Source organism: Dysidea avara, chromosome 14 (genome assembly GCF_963678975.1).
Source record: "Dysidea avara chromosome 14, odDysAvar1.4, whole genome shotgun sequence".
Lineage (NCBI taxonomy): Eukaryota > Metazoa > Porifera > Demospongiae > Dictyoceratida > Dysideidae > Dysidea > Dysidea avara.
Window position 1 is genome coordinate 2,661,986 of NC_089285.1, and position 26,751 is coordinate 2,688,736.

At 36.2% G+C, this 26,751-nt stretch overlaps 2 protein-coding genes and 1 long non-coding RNA gene across 3 annotated transcripts; 1 reads left to right on the forward strand and 2 right to left on the reverse strand.

Annotated features, from left to right (window-relative positions):
* Positions 1-720: 720 nt before the first annotated feature.
* LOC136244290 (uncharacterized) lies at positions 721-1,362 on the reverse strand. The gene is made up of 3 exons (XR_010695140.1): positions 1,164-1,362; positions 990-1,104; positions 721-933 (listed from the first exon to the last, which is right to left on the reverse strand). It is a non-coding gene; the product is annotated as an uncharacterized lncRNA (long non-coding RNA).
* Positions 1,363-1,515: 153 nt separating this feature from the next.
* Positions 1,516-5,972, forward strand: LOC136244279 (uncharacterized). Its single transcript, XM_066035824.1, has 7 exons — positions 1,516-1,703; positions 1,961-2,299; positions 2,783-3,058; positions 3,314-3,559; positions 4,444-4,514; positions 4,563-4,969; positions 5,123-5,972. Exons 1-7 carry the CDS (start codon positions 1,622-1,624, stop codon positions 5,706-5,708), a joined length of 2,007 nt encoding a protein of 668 aa, XP_065891896.1. The 5' UTR covers positions 1,516-1,621; the 3' UTR covers positions 5,709-5,972.
* A 1,023-nt stretch (positions 5,973-6,995) lies between these two features.
* LOC136244278 (uncharacterized) lies at positions 6,996-21,736 on the reverse strand. Its single transcript, XM_066035823.1, has 11 exons — positions 21,363-21,736; positions 19,469-19,756; positions 17,645-17,929; positions 13,340-13,606; positions 12,870-13,163; positions 12,350-12,454; positions 12,213-12,296; positions 10,968-11,021; positions 9,111-9,164; positions 7,932-8,465; positions 6,996-7,212 (listed from the first exon to the last, which is right to left on the reverse strand). The coding sequence occupies exons 1-11, from the start codon at positions 21,679-21,681 to the stop codon at positions 7,178-7,180; spliced, it is 2,319 nt and encodes a 772-aa protein (XP_065891895.1). The 5' UTR covers positions 21,682-21,736; the 3' UTR covers positions 6,996-7,177.
* Positions 21,737-26,751: the final 5,015 nt, after the last annotated feature.

Below are 26,751 nucleotides of genomic sequence, written 5' to 3' on the forward strand. Positions count from 1 at the left end.
ACTTTTTATTAGGGAGCAAGATAAAGCCTAAGAGCTATTTCTAAAAGATTTTTTTACCGCATATATACATCACTTCATTCATAATCTTAAGTATCAAGGCTGGCTTTTCCATCTAAATACAGTGTACAAAGTGCAAATGATTATTCAAATAGTGTGTTAACGAATCGAATAGTGTCATGCTGACTGAATAGTCAAATAACCAAATAATCATTTCAGCACTAGTCTAATGCATTCCTCAAATGGTTGAAAAATGTCATCCACATTAGGTATAGTATATGAGAGCCGTATGGGGCTGGATGACAACAATTGATGATAACACTAGTTGTAATTCTTGAACCCAAGTAGTGTAATATAAGTAGTAGATCCAATAGCTGCTCCAAGATGAGGCCTTCCATCTGTGGTTACATTAAGTATTGGCAAACAGCAATTGAGCATGTTTCAGGTGTTATTTGACAAGGTATCTTAGTTTCCTCCAACCTCTCCTGGAGCCACATTGCCAATACATTATTGCCAAAGCTTATAAGTTACTAGGCCTTTTGAGACATACCTTCTCAACTCACAATACCATCAGCAGTAAGAAACAACTATTATATATCCCTTGTTCGCTCCCAGTTACTGTATTGTTCAGTTCTGTGGAAACCATATCTCATCAAACACATGCACCTTTTCGAACAAGTTCAACGCCGAGCAACCAAGTATATACTAAATGATTTTACCAGTAACTATACAAGAGTCGTCTTCTTAAATTATACAGTTACTACCATTAATGTATACATTTGACTTAAGTGACATTATGTTCTTCATTGAGAGTTATATTATAAATCACCTCATACAGTCTTCAGCATCACAAACTACATCACATTTGCTACTAGAAACACTCAACTTGCCAAATTGAATCAAACCAGATACTGCCAAGAATTTGGAATCACCTCCCTGTTATTGATTTAGATATCAATGTTGTTACAATCAAGTAAAAATTACGTACTCACCTTTGGAATCACTTTTTATCAAACTTCAATTCAAATAACAAATGTAGTTACTCTTTCCTGTGACGGTCCTTGCATCAACTGTAACAAGCACCCAAGAACTCCCAACTTTGACTTTCTTTTATAACAACAACCAATGTAATTTTCAATTGTACTTACTGCTAATTAAGTGATTACTTTATTACTTGTAACTCCTGGCCACTGGTACAGGATACCAATGGACCGTCAGTTCCTGCAGCACTGTAAACCTTTTAAATAAATAAATAGATAAAATAACAACAAGCCAAGTCTTAGTGGCATTAGGGAAGTAGCCAAAAGGTGGCCAAGTGATGAAAAAAGCTGGTCCCACCACGAAATAAATCGGGTGAGGGGGAGATCTAGAGTTTGGGTGTTCGTAATGGTAGAGTAGAACTAAACTTTAATACTTATAGTTATTGCCGGACGGCCAACCTCATTCTTTACTGGAAAACTTTAGCGCGCGCCCGAAGAATACAAACTATGCACATGAGAATGTTTACAACATACTAAACCAATACGAATAGACTCGCGTTGGCAGTTTTTGTTTGTCCTGTAAATCCGTGTGCTCCAGTCAGATTGTAGCTTGTTCATGACTTAATCCAGTTTTGACCCGATTGATGCCTCGATTTACGAATAGTGCTACGAGCACAATAAAGCGGCTCTTTTGTATCGTCTTGGTGATGCTGCTTCATGAAAAAGGTACCAGTAGATATACTCATGCACATACGCTTATCTACGGTACAGTAGACGAAGCTGGTTGGGTACAGTAAAACACTAGAATGTGTCCTGATTGCTACGCTGTGAGACAAGCTCTTATCATGCATAGCTCAGTAGTACGTAGCTATAATTGGCTTCAGCTCACTACTGTAGCTATACAGGTGAATGAGCCCTTTAGCAGTAATTGGTGTTATTAGCTATAACATTTCTAGCTGCATATTATGAATGATGTTTTGTAGGAGTTGCTGTGACCAAGTTGATGACTTCTCCATCCATTGTTTATGTGCTGGAAGATAAAGATAAGGATGTGGTACATATACACTGCTACAGTAGGACTGATGATGACACAAGTAGCAACAACATTTTAAATGCTTGGTGGTATCGACACTTTTCAAATGGGTCACTGCATCAGATCACTGCTTCAGGACCACCAGCAATGGTATTCAGTCAGCAACATGTTCTAACATTCTATCCAAGAGTTAGAAGAGTTGATCAGGGACAGTATTTTTGCTGTTTGCCAGGTGGAAGAACACCAGGTGGTAGCAACTGCAGTGAACTTGTTAATGTCAGTATTGCAGGTAAAAAGCTGTTTCATAGTCATCACATTATTTTATTTGGCATATATATATATTGGGCAGATGATGGGAGAGGGTGATGAACCAACATAGTAATGGCAGTGCATGTGACATGTGTGTATATTTCATGGATTGCTAAATGTGACTCTGTCAACATTGTAATAAAGTGCTACATTACTGAATCCTTTTGCAGCCAAGCAATGAATAGCCCACCCATACAAATTGGTACAAAACAATGCATCTAATATGTCATTATATATTACCCCTTATTTTACAGGTATCTCTGCTCACATGGTACACCACACACGCATGCACGCACGCACACACGCACGCACGCACGCACGTACGTCTTCAAGTATACAATATGTGCTTAGCTAGTAACCAAACAATTTCTGCTGATTGGTTTTAATTGTTACCAATGTTGCCCCCCAAATTTCATGCCACTTTGTATTTATGAGACTCTAGTGTGTCTTATCTATACTGTAGTTGCTCCAGATATTGAAGTTGTCAAGACAAACTATACTGGTTATGCTGGGTACAATGTGACCCTGTTGTGTAAGATCGTTAACATTGGAACACCTTCTGCATTATTTGGTTGGATAGGACATGGGAGAAATCTTCCTGATAATCTCATAACGAATAATGGTACACATGTTGCTTTAACGTTCACCAATGTAACAAAAAGTGATGAAGGAGTCTATTACTGCACTGTTGATGGAGTATTAACATTGAAGCAATATCCAGCATATCTTCATATAGAAGGTTAGCACTTTGTGGAGACTGTGCATAGCTATAACTATTCATTGTGTAGTGAAGCCTTGTTGTGCATGTTTATGTGCTTTGTGTAGCATCAAATATTCCAAGGCTTCCTTTATAATAGTCCCTTTTACTTATAATGGAATGCAGCTATAAGTTAATAGTGTTGCTATCATGAAACACTAGTCATATCTATTTGGGTACTCGAAGGTACATACAAAATATGTAGTGTTGCACACTATAGTACTGTTGTTAATTTAGCTCCCCCAAAGATATCAACAGTTGGACCAAGAATAGTACCTGTTGGAGAATCAGTTCAATTAACATGTTCCCTGTTGGAAGGAAATCTTCCTCTTTTCCATATAATAACTCCACTGGGAAAGACAATACAAGGATCTCAGTATAACTTCACAGCTTCATTCAGTGATACTGGACACTATCAGTGTGTTGGTAAATTAAATGTTTCAGAAATTATTATAACAGAGAGTCACTATCTCTATGTGTATGGTAAGTGTGTTGTTGTTTGCAGTTAGCATATTATGTTGTATAACAGTGTTGTTTATGTGCACACTCATACAATGAAGTTAATGATAATGGCTTCCTGTAACGAGAATAGGAGGGGACCAATTTGCTTTGTGCCACATAAAAAGAAGCCATCATAACTGAATCATGTGGTACAAATACTAGCACTTTCCTGTACACAATTTCATTGTGGTAAAGGTGACAGATGGTTATAATACCCTTGCGCAATGGGATATTTCCCTACTGAACAATAGGATACTACAGCAAGTTGTGTGCAAGTTTTTATTGACTATATATCTGCCTGTAGTGCAATTTGCTTTGACTGTTTAGAGTGTAATAGAATCTATCATGGTGTAAAGTGAGATTGTTATTACTGTGTAATTTTATTACAGTGTGCAATCAGTATCTATTTCAAAGGGAAGCACAACTGTATGCATTGCACTATAGTGTCCTTGTGGTTCATAGGGAGATTCTAACTTAATCCTACCCAGGCTACCATGAGGCATGGTACACCAGCAATGAAACTCATGTAGAAGCAACTGCACATGTAGAGAAAAACTGTATCACAACCTAAGCACTTTAGCATGCCACAGATGATACAAATTACACTGTAGAATAAACAAAATTTAATTAACCCTTATTTCGTAGCAACTAGGTACACAATTAATAAACAAAGATCAAGTGTTAATTAAGATGCACATAAACAAATAATTATGTGTCATAAAGCAGCCTAGGTTTCCCAGCTATACTCCATATCTTTAATGTATGTATGCTAATGCATGTTTTACTCAGGAGGTTGTCTTCATTGTTTTGTTGTAGCTATCAAACTTTTATCATACTAGCTTTAAAGTAGTTATTTTTATTTGCAGACATTAGCAACACAACTAGTAGCATCTCTTTCCTTGTTATTGTTCGTGATGATGATTGCAAGTTTATTAAGGTGAGAAATACATCAGCAAAGTTATTTGTAATGAAATATTATATTTAGACTGGCAACTTTGAAAGACAATTGTTGGATGCTCTAAAGCAGAACATTTTTGAGCTTTGTGATTGCAGTGTTTCTTTGACTTCAGAGAGATTTCAATGTGCTGGAGACAAAACAGCATATCTTGATGTTACTGTGGATGGATTTATGGCAGGAAATATAAAAGAAGTTTTAGAAAATAGTCAATTAACAACTCAACTTGATCTTCAGATTGCTACATTATATGTATGTGATGATAGGTCTTGTAGGAGTACTACCAATAATGTGACAAACAATGTGACAATTACTCCTCAAGGTGATGATGACAAACATTCTGAAAGCCAAAATGTTTCAGTAGTTGCAATAACATTCAGCTTGTCTGTGTTAACCCTAGTGGTGATATGCTTGATTGTTGCTCTTGTGTTGAACAGGTGTGTCATGCAGTTTGTTGTGTTTTAGCATATCTGTGTGTTGGTGTTGTATAGCCCAATGCATAATGTATGCACACTGCTCTATTAGAGCACTTATAATTCCATATTCATGGTCAAGTGTGTCTACTATTTAGCAAATGTCATATATTCTAGGTGGATGTGTTCGAATAAAGGAGGAAATTGTACGATGTGTAATTGTACTATAACTGCACCACCAACACCGACAAAGAGTGATATTCAATTTCTGTGTAAGGAGCCTACAAATACAATGTTACCAAGCAAAGAGAATTTGTCAGTACAAACTGAACTACATATCACCAACAATATTAGTAGTTTCCCTGATGAACCAAACTCTCCATCATCAAATACAATGGACACAACATGCGAACCAAAGGAAGCCAAACATAACTCCAGACAATTTAGCTTTCCAGCAGTTGATAGCAGTAGGGAAGTTAGTGTAGTAACTCTTCCTTCAGTAGCAGACCAACAAGAACCACAATCTTTCACATCTTTATCAGGAATTCATAACAATCTAAACATTAGCTATGGAATGTCAAAATACAGGGAAGATGGTACTGAGATGTCTTATGGTGTTGAGTGTATGGACGCCACACAGATGCAAACCAGTAACCAAGCTGAGGAAACACAGCTAGGAGATTTATCCGATTTGCTCACACCAGCCAGTCCACAAACACTTGTCAACACTATACAGCAGCAACATTGTGAAACTTGTGTGTAATTTGCTAGTGGACACTTGGTGTAGGTATGGGGTGTGTTTTACCAAACTCAATCTGTGTAACTAGCTATCCCCTAATGTGTAAAAGTGTTACATGTGTTTGTATCAGACAAAGAAAGTTTTGTATGATTTTTAGTGGAGTGATTATATAGCAATCCTTTTTATTGTTACTGTATTTATGCTTAGCTAGTTTATGTTTTGTACACATCCTTTATTGTAGTTGTTAGATGCACTGTTTAGTATTGATGGTGCTTGTGATAAACCCAATTTTTCAACAAAGACTGTTTCCTATACCGTACAATGCAAACATAATGACTTGACAAATTCGACAACAGAGTTAAGATTTGATGAAATACTTCAATAATCGTATTATGGAACAACAAAGATGTAAAATTCTAAGAGAATAAATTGACAAGCTGCAACAAATAGTCAACTAGTCAAAAAGTAAGATGTGCCATTTTAGAAAATTTGCAGCTTTAGCACTTCAACAGCTAACAACTGTTTATATACCAGCTAGGTATTATAATTAATCAGAAGGTACATACTTGGTTAGCAATGATCATGTTAGATAAGATTTTGCTTGTTACTGCTGCTCATTATGATCTATACTACAAAATTTAGTAACTTTGGTGCTACTGAGTTGTTTGTGCATAATTTATGATGGTAATCTATACATGTACGACAATGAATGCATATATGTTCCTCAACCAGTTGAAAATCATCGGTATGTTAAAAGTCATGATATTCCAACTTGGAGACCTGGCATGCGTGGAGGTATGGATAGTTCCATTCCTGTGGATTGGGGTTATTAATTGGTCAATTGCACATAAGGATACATCTAAATTATAGATTGTTAGGGGTCCAGTGGTTCATCAGTTTGTTATTAGCCAGCTATTTACTGGCCCAAGCAGTCCATGCACTTTTGAGTTCCTGATCTAATAGTGGTCCCTCACATCCTACCCAATGATACTGCGATCTGTGACTAACATCAGCAAAGTTTACCTGATAACTTTACACACACAAAAATCAATGGGCCTCTGCATTGCTATAGCATTTCAATACCACATCAACATAATGGATGCAATGCCCAGGGTCACCTATACAGATGGCTATATACTCCTTTTCTCCACTGGTATGTTGTTTATGGGTTATTAGTTATGGAACACTCAATGGCACATAATCTTGGTGTATGAGCCTCAATTACACGTAAATATATATCTGATTCATATCATCATGTTATCCACTAAGCTCATGGCATGCAAGTTTGCAGACATGAATGAGCTTAACAAATGAAAAAAATGAAAAATTAATATGATATTAAAGTTCAAATGGTAATGCACACAATATGACCTGCACACAATATGACCTGTCCACAATGGGCAAATAACATTAGTACATTATCAATTAAACCATGGTGTTAACAGTGATAGTACTGTTACAATAAATAATGATTGCTAGCTTGAGTACGATGACTAACTGGTCTGCTTCATGTTGTCTGAGCCTGTGTCTAGGACAAAATTATAATAACAGTGACATATACCTGTCAAGGCATACTTTTGCAAATCACTTTATAACAATCTAGTTGTACAGGATTAGCATAGGATTGATACTACTATAAATTTATAAGCATCACAAATCAATATGCACAAGTAAATAAAAGAGGAAGATAATAGAAGGTATACCGTATAGCCGGAAATTTTCGAGGGACGAAACTTTTGTGAATTTCACGAGTGATGATAGCTTCTTGAAAACATAATTGTGAAATGTTTCAGTTTATACACATTGCTATTACCTGCTTTCTAGACTTTCGTGAATTTAAAAACGTGAAAATTGTATTTTGTACAGTTTCGTGAAAGTTTCATCCCTCAAAAATTTCCCACTATACGGTACAGGATGCCTTCCAGAAGCCACACAGCTAGTAAAACTGTTCTTGTTAACAAATTTGAGACATTTCCCACCTTGCTGTGGATGATTTCAAGGCCATGAATATCTCCACAGGCTTGTACAAATTGTTGAGCTGAGAAAAGCAAGTTAGCTATATAAGTTGCACCCAGTGTAGCTATAGAACTAACTACTTGTGTAGTTTAGTGATTTAAGTATTGGTGCAAGCTGGTGTGTGCAGTCATGCTCACAACTAGTGCATCTTTCTTGTCACATGATATAGATATCCATACAGTGGACTACTCTATGCAAAGTGCATCGTACTTCATGACACTTCTTGCTTACCTGGTCTCTCAAACTCTTGCTGATGTTTTAAAACTGACAGTAGATTTCTTACAGTAGCAAACTGCTGTACTTGATTATCTGTCATCATGTGTAAATCCTTAAGTGAAATGTTATAAACTGTTCCTTGTTTTAAGTTTAATGGTAAACTCTGCTTTATGTAAAGTAATTCTCTGTTGGAGTCCAAGCACACCACTACAACATCCTGACGCCTTTCATCTATTAAACTAAGTAGTGACTGCCGATGTAAGTGAGCATAGGTCATTTGGATTGGATTATTATTGTTGATATCACTGTGATTTAATATTTTGTCCATTCCATCTGACCAAATCAAAATAATAAATCCTTTCTTAGTTTTACATTGTTGCTCTACCCACAGTGGCCAACTAGATATCTTTTCAGAGCTATGATACAGATCTACATCAGCATCAATCTCACATTTTGATCTCAAATAATCTGAAAATTCATGTATTTTTGCTGTCGTATGCTCATTCTCAATTGCGTACAAAATGAATACATGCTTTGGGTGAACTGCAACTGGAATGAAATTTGTTAAAACCCAAACAGAGAATATCTTTATATTAGCTATAATTAACTAATTATACATATTGCTTAACGTATAACTGATATATATTAAAAATATCAGTTGCCATTAGTGATAAGGTGGTTAGTAAAGGTTTAAGAAAAAATGCATTATCTTTGGCTGCTTTATTAGAGAGATTATCCTGACAACAAATTAACTTATTTTTTGTAGCTCTGTAACAAGTAGTTAGCCTTAATTATGTTATACATAAATAACAAAACTTCAAAGACATAATTATGCTTTACAAACCCTGAACTTTTAAATCCAAAACATTCTAATAGAGCATTCAATGATGACAAGTATACTTCATAAACAACAACACTTTTACACATACTAAACTAACACTATATAGTTTAACTACATCTCTAAAACTTGTATAATATATATATATATATATATATATATGCTACATTATCCCGTAGAAAACAATGCTACATATTTCTGTAGTTATCTACATTATTTTTTGGTATATAAAACAAGCAAAACAACTTGCAATATAGGCATACTCAAATTTGCCATTTGTTAGATGTACATTCTATACATATCACTATTGTACACATAACACAGTACAAAGTTATGAAAACAAATAACAACTTTACCTGTAGCTGCATTATTGTTGTTTGTTGGCTGGTAGTGTACTAGACTTGCAGCTCCTAAAATTTAAGTGACAACTACTAAATGTGCTAGTGTACTACACAGTACAGGTACATAACTCTATGTAGAAATAGTTAATGTATTCATCCTGGCTTTAAATCCATGTACTATCTGAATGCTAGAAAAGATGCACACGCACATGCACATGCATTTCTTCAGTAAGCTGAATCTTGTTTCTTTTAAATATAGGGCATTGTATTATTTTCAATACTATTTCCTGAATTGATATATGGGTGACTTATCATTCAGATATGATAGTTTTATTAGACTAGTAAAATATTACAGTTGCGTATATAAATGCCATGGTGATGTTGTACATGCACGTTTATACTTGAGGGTGACAGTTTTATCAACAGGATCATGGAGGTTTGCATATTCTCACAATCCAAGATCAGAAACCAGCAAATATCTTCACAGAGCCTTGGTAGTATTGATGAGGTATAACCATGCAAGCCCAAAAGTGTCTTCAGTACAACCCAAAGTGAATTGCTTAAAAAAAAACGTATAGTCTGTCTGAGTCCTTCTTTCTTGTTAATAACTCTTGTTACATGAGCCAGCTGTCTACACATTTAATGGCACTGTGAAGCCCTTCACATGCCAAAACTGTTTATCGAAAAGCACGTTGATGCAAGCAAGAACAAGTGATATGAAGCTGTAAAAATACCCCATACATTTATTAAGAATGGTTCAGGCATACAGACATGTTCACAACATGAAAACATACTTGTTCCAAAACCAGTGGGAATGAACACATGTTCCTTTTTTTGCTATTAGTTTTTTTGTTGGGGACTCAGGTGAATGCAAACTGACATTAGTGGAATTATTTACTGCCTGACTAACCAATACTTTGGTATCTTCACTCAAGCGTAAGTGCTAGGGACCCGCTTATTATGCTCAAAATTTTACCTATTATGCTATGCTGCACTGCTAAAAAAATTTAACAATTATGCTCAAATTATGCTCAAGCTTTATGCCTCATTTCCCATGTTTTACTATTAAATTTGCAGTTATGGGCACATAAAAAGTGGCTGAAGTACATCTTTGCTCTCAAAATACATGTGACAGAAAAGATCGATATACTCTAAAAGAACAGTCAGCTGACAGATTGTTCTATTAGAGTTATTGACTGTTCCATTAGAGTATATCGATCTTTTTCTGTGATATTTATTTTTACTATGAAGGATTTGTAGTATGGCTCAAATATTCTTCCTATTATGCTAGCATTATGCTCAATGTGTTCAGGCACCCATTATGCTCATAAATATGCCAGCATAATCATGCCAGCATAACCGGCGGGTCCCTAGTAAGTGCTTAACTCAATAATGGCTAAGGCTACATATGGGCTTGATTTTTTCACTGATAAATTTTGCTTCAACTCAACATATGTCTTTTGGTATACCGCATGACTACCAGGGATACCAGGGCTTTCAGATGACATATCAAAAGGTTTCTAAAATTATGAAGAGCCAAAGGCGTGGTTCCTAACTGACTTAGAACAAGGCTTGGTATTTAATTTAACCACATTACATTTTTGAAACCCACAATCAAACACTATGACAAGTTCCATGACTACGTTTTAAGTAGTTGCATTTTGCTAAATACTACACAGTGAATGTTTCTGAAGTCTGAATAAATCACTCAGCAGGAGAACAATGTGTATTAATATTCTAAGGTTTGAACACGATGTTCTACAAATGACTTGGAGGATTAATACATAATAGACATTGATGAATAGTAGAGCTACACATGTACATTAGTGTTTGTGAGGAAGTACGTATAAAGTTACAACAGTGTTGACATACCATCAGATTCTGATATGTGTCCAAATGCATCATAGTGAGGAGTACCTGTGGCTTCTACAAGAAAAGAAAGCAAGTGATGCTATAATTGAAACAAGCACATCTGCATATACTTAATTATGTAAACATCACTCAGATCACAATATTTAATAATACGCAAATTCAGTGTTAGAGGTATTTGTCTATGTAAGGAGAGGCTGACTAGGGTATAGCATCACTATATAGCGGCCCTGGTAGTAACTGCAGTCATTTTAGCCTCTGACTACTTAAGTAGAAATATGAATTTTACAGTGGTGGTGGAAGGTGGGGGCTACTGCATACGTAAAAGTTCCAAGGTAGAAAACTTCCATAGATGAGCGACTATGGCAAGATTGGAAGGAAAACGTTTATAGCTAGGCAGTACTATAGCTAATTATTAGCATAATTGCTGGATCCGGAGGAAAATTTTCATAGGTGAAAGGTGATCTACGAAATTTACAAAGTTTTCAAATTTTTACGTGTACAGTAGAGGGGTTGGAGCTCCCCCAACTTTTAGATGAAAAGGGCAGAGCTCCTCAATACTTACCTTGTATGATGTCATGAGTGTATCACAAGATTGAATATCATCATGGTTTCTAAACCAGCAACTATAGCTAATATATAGTGGAAGGATTCGTTGTACGTATGTACATTTGAAAATACATTTTGCAAAAGTGCCACCAGATTCAATCTTTTAGCACCTATTTTTCTAGGGGGCATGCCCCCCAGAACCCCCAACAGGAGCATGCTTGGCATGCTGAATGTGCTTTGCGCACTTCGTACTGCATGCACTGTACAGCATTACAGTATAAAAGATCATGTACACACTTGGTAAACTGTTGGTACAGTTGTAAGATACATAAGTATAATATACTGTGAGGTAATGCATGGATTCATGATCAATACCAGACATTTTAAGTATTGAGCACATGTTTGTGTTTCACAATCAGAAAATGTGAACATGGACTATAATAGGGTAGACAAACATGCACATTGCTGATGCGGAGGAAACATAGTTTGAGTGTTCTATTAGAGTATATCTATATTTTCAGCCTCACTCTTTAAAATATAATTTTGGCACCAAACTGAGGAAGGATAAAGATGGGACAGTATGGGGGTGGGAATGAAAATTTAATTTAGCTAAAGTGGACTAAAATAGCTAATCTGTAAATCTGCATCCATTAAAATTTGCATGTATAACAGTGCAAGTTATGGGTGCATTTTACTTACCCTTTACTGTTTCCTGTTCAGGACAATGTACACTTAAAGCACTTATACTATCATCTGGTAGGGGTTTTGAGTTGTTGCGATGTTCTATAGAAGCTCATGTCACATAAACACGTTTGCAAGAAATATTGTTAACTTACTGCTGTACCACAGAAAACCAATGATCGTAATCAAAAAGGTTATGATCAGCAGAACAGTAACAATAACAAGTGTTACAGTGATGGGTATAGCAGAGCTTTCATCACCTAAACATAGGCAAATATAACTAAACATCATTTGCCTGCATAAGTTATATATCATGTGCTTATATAATGAACTCCAGCTAATACAACAGAGTTGATTGTATATGCTAGCTAGTAGTAAGTGGCAGAATGTATGATGATCAAACAAGTTGTACATGTTTTACTGACATATGTGCTATCTAATCTTGTTGGACAACAGAACAGTTATCATGACATCACAAGGATGTTAAGCATAAAGAAAGAAAAAAAAGACAACATAAAATAATGTAGTACTTCTTAAGATTATTCCTTGACAGAGTGCACTTCTTCATGAATGTTACTGTTATATGTTTTTAATGCATTCATTAAGTATAGTATCCTACTTGCATGACACATTACTAGTTACTACAATAAATGTTTACACAACATATATTGCAACCTTTATCTGTTTCTAGCTGTGTGGCAGTTGTCACATTTATTATTTCACTTGATGATGCAACACCTGTAGTACTAGCAACTGCTACTGTAACAACATATGTCATGCCTTGTGTCAAGTTCTCAAATGTTATGTGGTTTGTTGTAACATTGGTCTTAACATGTTTACCATCAGGATGTGACAGGTCAACAATATAGTGTTTCTCTTCTTCACAGTTAGGACTAGCAATGACAACATTGTCCCATAGGATGGTGACTGAGTTCATATTGTAGGTGCTGTTCCTGAGATTAGTTATGTCTGTTAGGAGGAGACAAATAAATTCTAGTCTATATACTAGAATACCAAGAATACATAAAGTCCCAAACTATATGATATGATAATAAGTATAAGACCCGTACAAAAGTTACTCTGTTAATCCACCTTAGTAACTCTAGTGGCTAGTGATAAAACAGAACACCTATAAATACACTTACGTCCTACTGTGGAAGTAGTTGAAGTTATAATGCTATGTCCAGCATTGTTGGAACTGTTAATAGTTATAGTATAATTGGTAGCTGGTACCAGTCCAGTAAGAGTGCCAGAGGTACCATTAACTGTTGTCGTTTGTATTACTCTATCATGGTGTAATGTTGTTACATGATGTGACACTGGTCCACAAGTAGTGTAGTTACTTGTCCAAAATATTGTAAAGTGTGTCAAACAATGGTGGGTGATGGTGATGTTTCTGCTGCTTGGTGGACCTATGGGAACACAAGATTACAGTAAAAAATATGTAGTTTGCATTCTGCAATAACACCAACACTATATGTACATCTCAATACAGCACACATCAAATAGGTATGTATACATCTGTTTGCAATAGTAATATCTGCAGTAAGTGTGTATATAAGTGTTCCCAATCTAGACCAAACGGCTAGCATATGATTGCAGTACTCATTGTTTAGTAACATGAATTTTGTGTGTGTGTATGGAAGGGCAGCTGATCTTAAGGTCTACTAACCATTGTTTACAAATATTGAAATCACTAAAGTCTACTAGTCACGAGTAGTGAGTTGTGCCATGAAGACATAAGACTTGATAGTATTCACAAGTCTATACAACAGACAGCTAGGAACCTGTAATGTATAGGTTATATTTAGAAACTTAATGTAAAATTAGGAAATCAAACACTTTTGAAAGCTCTAATACATCTTGATGACGTATATAGCTATTTCCTTTCAGAAGAGCTTCACATGAATGAAAAAAGAAGCCATACATGTATTATACATGTAGGTGTGAAACAGTAAATACAATTCCTCATGTATAGGTGTCAATGAATTTCCATGATGTCATGAAATGGTTCATTTACAAGTTTATAGTGGAAAGTACTGTCATATACTCTCTTTATATCTGACAACTTATAGTACTAGTTAGAAGTGATTATATCAATAATAGGAATGTGGTGATGGTAAAGCTACTCACTGAAATTATTTTGCAAGCTATTGAACAGAATCCCTACAAGTACAACTGATGACAACTTAGGTATGATGAAGCCTAGGTGAGACAGACATAACACATATTTTATGGATAGAACAGTTGTATAACGTCATCAGGTGGAACAGAATACATGTGCTACTGCTTGAATGGACTACAACAATGGTGTTATCCAGCCACTACATCAATCAGCCCTTGTTAACAGGTATAACATATAGAGTGAATGCTGCACTATATAATGCACTTAAAGAAGAGTTTGGGTTGACATGACTTTTACCCTACAAGTGTACTTAGCTATTGTCATTTGGAATATGTGTATATAAAGGTGGGTAATAGCAACTGCCTACCTACAAATGATCACAAACTCTACTATAGCAATAAAATAATGTTACTCCTAGGGAAATTGATCGAAATTGATCTCTATAAAGTTCAGTATAGTTGGCACAGATATAAGGGTATTAAGCATCAATTTGAATGTTGGGTGCTACATACGTCTCAAATAATTTGGGATGTGAATATTTTAACTGAAGTGTTTTATTAAATGTACAAACCTATTAGGTACACTGAGACCCTCCTTGATTATACATACTTATATGTTAAGCAAATACAGGAAATTGATTAACCACTGTAAGTTGTCACAATTACCAGTTGTGATGTCATGCTTACTTGAATATATTCATCAAGCACTGAAGCAATGTCACAATAGTTCATGCACCTATGTGCACTTTCGCCACACAGCCTGAACAGCATCAGCTGTAAGCAATGCAGCTACATCGCAGGTGCCACTCCTTCCCATTATCCCTGATACGAGTGGGTCTACCGTACAAGTCTTGATACATTTGACTGTTAAAGGTTCAACAAAGGTTAAAGTTAGAACTTTTGAAGTTTTGATAGCCCTCACAATCACGAGTCAGGGAAAAGTGTACCAGTTGGTCATGGCCTCCTCCTGGAAGGCCTGTTGTGTGGTTTGCAAATGAAAAAGATTTGAAGTCTGTACACATACCTAACACAGTTTTAAATTTCACAGATCAAAGTACCCTATTTACCAACTTATGTTTGTTGGTCTTGTAAATTTGTTGAGTGAAGTTTAATATAGTTGTGGGGTCAGTTAAAGGACACCAGTTAACTAATGTCATAAAGATGACTAGCTAGCAGAACACACAGAATTATTTTGTTTGCATACATGTACTACAAACCTAGATCCCAACAAATCTAATCAGTTAACAGTTTAGTATTATTATTTGATAAAGACAGGACTACTCCTTTATTAATTTCTTATTCATTTATGTATTGTTATTCCACAATAATAAACTATATACTATATTCTTAAGGGTGTAATACCAAGATTTCATAATATTTGTATGGGGAGAGTGTCTAACTCTCAGTAAGGCCTGTACAAATCATCACCTTCATTGGGGATAGAAAACTGTTGATTGGTGTTGATTAGTGTTGACGTAGGCAAAACCTTTGTTCTGAAATAAGGCTGAGCTGTTACTTTATGCGGGGTGTTTGGTGAAAGCATTCAAGTTAGACACTCTCCAGCCACACAAATATTATGTAATACCGTATAACTGGTTATTTTCGAAACAGAAAATTTCGCACAAGAAGCAAAATCTGAATTTTGAAGGATTTTAATTTTGAAGAGTGCATATTTTGAAGTCCGGATGGATTTCAAATAAACGGAAATTTGTGTCACAAGACATGAAGATGCGTGAATGTTTGCCAAAATCTGACTTACTGATGGAAATATCCCCATTCCTGTGCAATGGAGAGAAGACTGAGGGAGTCTCGAGTGGAATAAATTCACTGGCTCGATCGTAGCTAGCTATTTACATACCTACCATACTGATTCTAGAGCAGATGGCATCAGTTCCCATTCTAGATCACCTGTTTTCTGGTTATTGGCACAGTATTGATACAGTTTACCCATTATTATCAGTAAAATACTGAGCTAAAACTTGAGGACTACCAAGCGAATTGCCAAAAGTTGGATCGCTGCTTTCACTTGTGGGAATTTATTTTTGAAGAACAACTGGACGTGGGAATTTATAAATATCCGAAAATAAAAACCTTTTGAAAATTACCAGCTATATGGTACATTATTATATATGCAAAGCTACAATGTTACACAGTTTGACTCTACACCAACTGCAGTCAAAACAATAGCTAAGCTATATTTTTAATTTGCTTTCCTTGACATACATAGTTGCACAGCAATGGATTTACTACATAGGCTATTTCTATGTTATAGTCAATAGATGTGGTCAACATCATACATTAGGGATTATGGAGATTCACATTTCACACAACGTTGAGATGCATATACCTCCACAACGTATTTGGCAGTATCGGTGAGGTGGTATATATAGTGTGACCCAAAGCACTTCCAATAAAACATAATGCTGACTGACTAACTGACTGACTGACTGGTTGACTTACTAATTCCTTCACCAAGCATGTTGTGACTAGCCATCATCCATATTTCCATAGTGACTAGATGAATTGCAGAGATACATATCGTACTGTTGTTTTGTTTACCTTTTTGCATTACTGCTGAACCCATACGTACCACATCAAAAATAGAATGGTGCTAAACATGCCATAAATTAATTTTGCAATTGAACGTGTGTCCCAACCATCAACTACTCAGCCATTACATTTTGTTTTCAGCTATGTTCAATCCATTACACAGCATCACTAGTGAAGAAGCACGAGGGAAAAATTAGGTATGAGGAAAAATGTAGTGAAACATTTACACCTACAGATATATGCTAGTGGACATTTAATGCCCGTAGACTGAATTAGAAATTAAATGTCTGCTGGTATATCTGTAGGTGTAGACCATGTACCTCCCTTGTTTTAATTTATTTCTATGATCCCTAATTGGACTTAAAATTCCTAATTTTTCCTTATGCTTGTTTCTTTGCCAATATCACATGCTTGTTAACCTGTCAAATAAAGCCACCTGATGGACAAGCAAAATGGTTCCTTAAAAGTGATCAGAAATAGTTTAAATATAAAACTTTCCAAAAAAATTAATTCCATATTATTGCCACCTCAAGCCATTTAGTGTATCAACATATTTGTTATACAATACAGTGAGTGTTGACAACATAGCTACACCTGTTCAAAACAAAATGAACATTATTCTTTATTAAACAAAGCCCAAAAAACTATTTTCATATGTTGCCTATTCTGATAATTGCTAAACAACATTTTACAGATACATATAGTGGTGGACTATTCGTTCTTACGGTATATAGCTAAGAAACACCAACTGCATAAAGCCGAATACAAAAAATTACCTGTCACATTTAACATTACAGAACTACTAATTGTGCTTTCAGCATCACTGCAGGTATATTGAGCTCCATCATCCTCATCAACTGATACACTGTGAACCACAAGGTAGGTCACCCCATCAATAGTATTAAACACAGGTGCGTGTTTTGTAGAATTTTCTATTAACTGTCTATCTCTTCTCCAAACAGCAGGTGATGCTGTGTGGTTGGCAGACAATATTTGGCATTTAAATGTTGCATCACTTCCTTGACATGTTGAACTAGGACCAGTAGCTTCTTGGCTGAAAACTATAAATCACAAAAACACTAGTGTTTGTTTGAATCAGTAATATACATACTTATACCACTATACAATAGCTATGGCACTACTGATCTTTTAGGTCAAAGGCATTGATGGAATAATAGTGATGTGACTTTTAAACCTGAGAATTCATGCAGTGTTTATAGATTATAGTCTTTCCAATATTCTGACTTTTAGCTATAGCCTCTCGGTCTCTTGAAATGATACATATTTGGTGGCAAGATTGAACCTCATAACACATTTGTTTGTAAAAGTTTCAAGCTGGTTAGTAACTTCAGTGTGAAGTTATGCTTCAGTGAATTTGAAATTGAATGACTGGAAAGGCTGTCAAAGTGGATTTCACAAAGCTACAGTCACATAATATTCATTTTGCACATTATGCCCTGAATAAAATGCTTGTTTTAAGCATGTCCATGTTCAAAGTATTAAGCATGCATGCATATTTTCTGTTACTGGTTTGTGGGAATATCAATAAGATTATACACTCATTCATGTACCAATCATAACTACCAACTTGTAATTACAGCAAAGAAATGTACATCACGGATGCATTTAGGTACTATTCAATGTTTTTGCTTACACAATCAGTAGAATGTTTGCATTGACTGTTTGCTACACTAACTATTGGCTACATTATTTTCAACCTTTTAATAGTCACAAGATGGTATGGCAGGGACAAATCCCCTCTGATATAGCGTGCGCCCCTACAATTCGTCTGGGTAATAAAAATTACAGACAATTATGTATACTGTATTATATTATGGCACTTTTGTATTGGCCTTTTTTTTTGGTCTTCAACATGCAACTAGGCTGAAGTTGCAATTCCAGAGAACCAGAAACTCCCTCTGAAAATTTCTAGATCCGCCCCTTTATGGACATGACTACTAAAGCTAATAAATTAATTCATTGAGTTTGGGTTACTGGATATATATACAGCACTGCTATACTTTATTCATATTCTATTAAAAGAATTCATTTAAAATATTATTCAAGTCACCACTCTATGCATGGATACTGTCAAGATTTGAAAATTTTAATTAACAGGCTTAGAGGCCTTGTATAGGTAGTAGGATATCGTATCTATAATAAGTTAGAACACTAACCATTTAATTAAAGTGAGCTCATTGCTGGGGAAACCCTGGGATTTTTCTTAATTGTTGTACACTATAGTCATGAAACAATATTAGTGTAGCCAACACAGTTGTCATGGCTTCGATTTTTTACTTTCCTGATATTTGATGACATACACATAGTTAACTATACTTCTGCTACCAAGGCAACATATGCAGGATATACTTCACTAAGTTAGTAAGACTACTACATAGCTATATCACACAGAAAATATTTATTATTGACAAGAAGAAGATTAGAACTTGGTCAAAACACTCCCAGTTTGCCATATCAATTCTATATACTGGTGTCACATAAGGTTTTTTGTTATCCTTTATGTGTGAAGTCACATAAGTGCTACACTGATGATTTCTTATGAAGTAATTCTTCAGAAATGATCCCATACAGTTACTAACCTGTGCAGCCCGGTAGAGTGGAATTGAACCTCTTCTCAGCTGACATCATGTTTACATTAAAATCACGAATAGGACATTTCACAATGTATCGATCAGAAGAATCAGTCATATCAACCAGGCAGTGACTGATACCGATATCACAGATTAGCTCATAGTCATTTCTATAGAGAGAGCATCTTTTTCTGTCAATAATCTGATGGTTAATATTGACCATCAAATGAAACTCTGCTTGGAGTCCATTGTGACAGGTAGTCATGCCAACACAATGCGGACAACTGAACTGGTTCCCTATATAACAATATAAAATGATGTATTAGCAGTATCTGTTTGTTGTGCACTTGAAACCTTTTGCAAAGGCATGTAATCAGATGTGATCTCACTAAAAACAGCAGCCACAAAATTTTGAAACATGTATTTCTTCCTGGCCATAAAGATAACAGACTTTTTACAAATTATCAATACCAATTTGTTAGTTAGCTCTATAGGCTGTTTATATACAACTTATGAGAGGAAAATGTCACATATAATAACCTGTTATAGGTACGTATGCATGGTAGCAAGTTTCTTACAATTGGATACCCCAACATAGCAAAGTATTAGCAAGTCTAAATATAACTTGTTAAATGACTATATGGTATAGTCAATACAAAAGTAGATCAAAGGAAACCACAGGGTTATAAATTTTCAACTTACAGTGTCCGAATTAAGGTCTGACAGCAATTTATGCTGTAGCCTTGAGGTAATTACCTAACCGAATCAAAGACTTTGACACACTTATAATAAGGCGAAACAGAGAATGGGCCAAAGAAAGGAAAGTGATCCAATTCACATAATAGTTTTAAGATACACGGTTTTAAAGAATTCACTTTCCAAGGATAGCGGGTGTATGGAAATTTACACAAGAAATGCATCATTTCCCTATAGTATTTGTAGTTGCTTATAGAGTTTCCCATCAAATAAAATAGAAACAGACCACAACTGGAGTCCAGACATGAGATTACAAGTCTGTGCTGGTTTCTTAATGGCTGATATGTAGCAAAATCAACACAGAAAACATTTGGCCAACTATATCAGGCCACTGATCCACTAGTACACCACTGATTCTTTGTCAAGTCAGGTCCTCTACAAGGACAAACACTGCTATTTGAGCTTACCACATCCCCCAGAATAGATGCTTCTTAAAACCAGCCTTGCATACGTAGTGTACTGAGGATCAAAACCAATAGTACAGTAGCTGTGTAGCCATCCACTGGTAGTGTTAGTTTGACTTTTCCTGTGGATAGGGTTTTCAGTTTTTATCTGCATGGTCACATATTTCTCTGGTGACATTGTGATATCACCCTGTGGTTAGGGCTATATCATGACAGCCCTGGCCACAAATGGTTTGATGCATACTTGAGACTCGAGGCAGCAGTACAAAAATTAGCTTCCTTTGGTTCTTTAAAGTAGGAACGTAGATTACAGTAGTTTAGTTAGGCTTAGCGTTCTCTCGAAAGAATATAACTTGTATTGTATCATATAGCTATGTATTATATGACCATGTATCATGTAGCTTTCACTTCATACCCCTTGATCACACCAAGGATTTGGGAACACACTGGGCTGTGTTTAGTGGAGAGTCGTAATCTTGTTGATTAGAATAATTGTGATTTTGTTTGTTTGTTTCCTTTCATTGCTATTTGGGAACACACTGAACTATATGGCAAGTTGAAAAGTATCGATCCTGCATTGACTTTTCCGAGGATTCTTCCCTAGTTTTATTACACTACTTACCCGCCTTATTTGTTAACCTCAAACCACAGTACTAGTCTTATATGTGTAGTAGCTAATCACATTGCGTCATTGGCCTCAACAATATGGGATGTAGCTATTGATGGCTAGATAGGTTCCTTACCAACTGGCATCACGAATACTATAACTTCAGTCCGATTGTTTATTCTGTTCCGACAAAAATATTCTCCACTTTTGCTGTCTTGATTTAAGCTTAAGTAAGGACCAATGGTGGTATGGCCTGGCTGGTCAAATCGCTGAAAACTCCAATAGCATTCACCAGTTATATGATCCCCAATCTCTTCCACAATATTTTGACAAGTGAAACCAGAACCTTCACCTATCACACATATCTCCACTGGAAAATTTTCGGCTAGCTTGGAGAACCAGCACGACTTTAATAGAGTCATCACGAGTAAAATAATTGCTATAATCTTCGCCATACTGAACCAATAAACAAGTTACTAGCGTGCAACTTTGTTGGGGCATACAAACGGTTTCAGTATAATATAGCAAACGAAGAACCGGCATAGCGACATCATCAGTGCGATTTCCTGCGCGTCATTGGCACGCGTGTGACGTCAAATAGTCACATTCACAGGAAGCTCTTGTGGCATGATATACCTGGATTCCATAAGACATTACAACCTTGTGTTATAGATTATATGGGGTGGGAAGGCGTGGTCACCTTACGTAATTTAACCTAAAAATCACGTGATTTTAAATAGGTATGCTTTAGTATGTTACATTAGCTATACCATCTATAAAGTTAGATTAACTGATTGAATTTTTTATTTATTTATTTATTAGGGTAGGCATTCCAGTATCTGAGATTTTTTAATTAAAAAAATCTCCGTATATTCCCCAATAGAACCCTGGCACAAAATAACAACTCGTTCGTCATCCGAGCTCTAATGAGGATGAAAATCGCTGTGGCCTGTGGCTGGGGTTTGTCCACACGATAATCATCATGAAAATCTTAGTTTTATTGTGCGCGTTTACATCAGTATAAGTAAGTTTTGTGTTGTTTTGTAATCTTTTCAAGCCTTAAGTCCTCGTGTAGTCTATGTTGAATACTTTAAAACTTTAAAAAAAAACGTACTGTCGGGTGGAAGTAGTCACTGGTGCTTACTTTAAAGTGCGTAGTTGCTTCACTCGGGTTAGCGATTTTCAGCTCAGTCCAGGCTGTTTCATCAGCTCAAAAGTACAAACCACTTCAAAGTCGGCATAGCAATGCCATAATTGAACAACTCCACCTTAGATATTGTTGCATCATTGTGGCACCTCCACTTTAGTTATTTACCTTCATAAGTGTTAACTTGATGTTTTTACTAACTTGAGATAACCACTTGCCTATGGGTATACACCCGGGCCAATGCATTGAGAAGTGTGTAGTAAGTGAAACATATTTGCTTACCGCAATGCATACAAAGATTGCTGAGATCCAATAAGACCTGAAGTTACTCTCATTACATGTACGAACTTGCAGCTAGAAGCAACTGCAGTTTCAAGATAGTCCAGATTGCTAGATGGCTTCCTGATTCAATTGTGCCATTTTCCCCTTTAAAATGTATGGGGAGCCCTGGAGAAAAATTGTACCTTTTTTCAGTTTTTAAGCACTGTGCATGCCAAAGTAGCTAATTCCAACCCAATAAACTATATATTTCTGAGATCAGCAATCAATACTCTATCTATTGAGCATATATAAAGCCCAGTTTTCCAAAATTTAAAAATCAGGCTGAAATTCCTAATTAGGGTTTATTATTAGTTCCAGTAGCAGATCAGGGAGAGAGGGGTCGATTTGCAAAAAAAGTATCAAAAGTTCAATGCCCTAATGGAAAGTTAGGTTTTGTAGTCACTTGCACCAACACAGTAAAAAAAACCAAACAAAAAAAACCCCGGCAAACTAAGATCGTAGTTATGGTTTCCTCAAAATAGGAAGGTGTTTCCTTTTGTTGTTTCTGGAGATTTTCACACAGACGTACCTGTAAGATAAAGCAAACAAGTGCTAATTTGTTATTAGATTGCTTGTAGCATTGGTTATCAGCATAAGACATCATAGAAAGTCCTTGCAGTCGGAATTAGATTACAAACAACTTAGTTATTATGTTAGCGACATGCCCTTAATAGTTAATAGTCCCACTTATCAATTTGCAGATGACATGAAGATGTTCAGAACTATCAGGACTGTGGACGACTTTTGCCAACTTCAACAAGATATAAATTTGCTTTTTGCATGGTCCAAGAAATGGTAACTGAAGTTCAACATTAGTAAGCATAATTGGTCACACTTAGGTAAACCTCATGGATTTGGTGAATAGTTATGTAATTGATGGCACTGCTATTACATCTCGTGATGTTGTAAGGGACTTGGGAATAATGATTGACAATCAGTTAAAATTTCACGATCATACCACCACAGTTGCCAAGAAAGCTAACAAACTACTAGCAGTTTAAGTCTCTAGTTCTTGTTTGTTAGTCCAAAGACGCACATGTTGCTGTCAGACTGGCCACTGTAAAACTGTAATTATACAACCAAGTAGCTAGCTACTAAGAATAATACGAAATGTGGTTAAAATTACATAATGAATAAATAAATAATTAAAGAATGTTTGAGAAAACTACGAGGCCTAGAGACATTAACTAAGCAGGGATAGATTCGCCTGTGAATGAAGGCACAACCGTATAATAAGTACGCCTGTTCGTGCTGATGACTTTACGGTTTACTGTACGTGTAATTCTATATAACGCCCAGCACCACACCCTTGTTTAATTACAGATTGCTCGAAGGAGAAGATTAGTAAATGTCCGCGGAGAGGCCAGAGGCCACTTTACTGGCAAACAACAACATTACAAGTATGTTTACAGTGGCGGATCCAGGATGGGGCATTTGGGGCAAATGCCCCCCCCCTCTTCAAGAAATTGCATACAAGATCGAGATACTCTAATAGAGCAGTCAATTACTCTAATAAAGCAGTCACAATGTTCATGAAGCAGTGTAGCTTACCTATGAAGCTACAAATAGGATTTTATTTTGCACAACAGATGTGATATAGTTGGTAAGGATAACTAGCTATTATTGCTGTGACCTTTTTTTTTTTTTTTTTTTTGGTCTTCAACTGGTTTTCAGCAAGTTTTTTTGGTCTTCAACTGTTTTTCAGAAAGGTGCCCCCCCTCTTTCGAAACTCTAGATCCGCCCCTGGTTTAAATGTTTGTAACTGTGTATTTTGTGTGCAGGATATGCGCTCCAGGCGTCATGTAGTGAACAACCAGTTGGGATACCAGCTGATACGCTCATAAACAACCAGCTGATGCGCTCATAAACAACCAGCTGGAACAACAAGGTAATGAGTAATGTAATACTTGTACCGTTGGTAGTTGTATTATACATCGTCCTTCATCTGGCTTGCTATAGTATGTTCACGTTGAGCTAAATCAGCTAAAAATTAAAAGTGGATTTTTTTCTCAACCGAGTTAACATTTCAGCTAACCAGATGATTATTGGTAACAGCAAAGGTGTCAACAACAGACACGTACGGTTTGGCTCCATTACAAGTTTGGGAAAAGGGCCGTAATGGACACTACTTATATGGCTTCCCCACAGGAAATGTATTGTGAAAATTTTGATTGGCCGTAAATATTATGTCATACATTTGAACAAAAAGATTTTGAAATATTTTTAGTGGATCAAGCAGTACTACAAATGAGCCAAATTTCAAGATCATGTGTACTTGCATCCATAAGTTATTAAATGTTTTTGAGGATTCAGCTCAACGTGAACGTACTATAGCGGCTGGAATTATTTTCCACTGGACTGTCTAGCTACTACTCTACTGTGAGTCTGTATAACAGCTAAACAAGAAGCCGATGTAGTGCTGCATATACAACAATGTGTAACTATCTTCTGTATGTTGTGCATGGCTGTATGCATAATATTATAGACTGTGATAACTGTGCCAATGCCACACCACTGATTTACTGGCACATCACATGTGGCCTCTAGTTACAATAGAGTCTGTTGTGCCATATTGGCTTGATTGGGATCAATTGTTAATTGTGCCTTCACCATGTCCCTTGTTCTGCAAAGCCTCACTTCACTGCTGAGTCATCTTGAGAGACACGTCACACCTACAATATATAGCTACTTTCAATATAGCTTGGTTTTTGTGTAGGTTGTATTTTAGTATTGTGGTTTTCTGATGCGGCCAGTTAAACTCCCTTGCCTGTGTACGTATGCATATGTATCATTTCCACCGGTAAACGCACACTGCTCTGAGTGCTGCCTATGGCACTGTTTATACTTGCCCAATGGGTAAGTTGCGATGTTGGTGTATGTACTTGGTTGTATGTGACGCGGCCCTAGTAATAATAATAATAATAACATGCAAGACTAAACCCTAATTAACTGGGTAAGATACTCTAATAGAGCAGACATAAAATTTCTCATAATTATTTCCTTAAGTGTGCACTTGGGGTGCATTTAGTATATAGATTAACTTCTGTTGCAGTGGGTAGGGGTCACAAATCACATAGATTGACTACACCAAGTAGCTACAAATACACAGAAAAAAACGGAATTTCAACTAGAGTAGGGACCATAGCACATCGATAAAAAGTACTAAAACAAGCTGGAGTAGTGCACGATATTAAATCACAGTGAAACAATAAGAAGTGTTATATCCCTACTGCATGTGCTCAAGATACCGTAATGGAAATGCGCAGTAGGGATATAACACTCCTTATTGTTTTACTGTGATTTAATATTGTGCACTACTCCAGTACTTTTTATCGATGTGCTATGGTCCCTACTCTAGTTGAAGATTCCAAATTTTTCTGTGTACTTGTTTGTTAACTTTTTTGTAAATAAATTATTATTATTGGTGAACCCACGCATACTGCATCTGAAATGGCACCGCGCGCCCCAATTATTGTCTGAAAAGTGAAGCTTTTTTGTTCAACCCGTTATGCAGCATTTCGAATCAAGAACTGTTTGAAAAGTACCTCTGCAATCCACGCATATCAAAAGAAAGAAATAGTGCCGTGCTCCCCAGTTATGTCTGAAAATTGAAGTATCCATTACGCTTCGTTGTCGGCTGTGTTCAACCTGTTACACAGCAGTACGAATCAAGAACTGTTTGAAAAGCACCTATGCTATCAAAATAGCCTCTATGACGAATACAGACGATTTCCGTTACGAAGGGAAACCATTAGTCTCGTGCAGCCAGACCACTATTTCTCCCCACGGCGCTAATCGATTAGAGATTATATATATATATTAAAAAAAACTAGAGATTATAAGTGCCTGCTTGAAATAGGGTCTATTTCTCCCCACGGTGCTTATCGATTAGAGATTATAAGCGCCTGCTCGAAATAGGACCCTATTTCAAGCAGGCGCTTATAATCTCTAATCGATAAGTGTCGTGGGGATAAATAGTGGTCTGGCTGCGCGATACTAGGAAACCATCACGTGCTATCGCCAAATCGAAACTTTTTCGCTGTCAGCAAAGATGAAT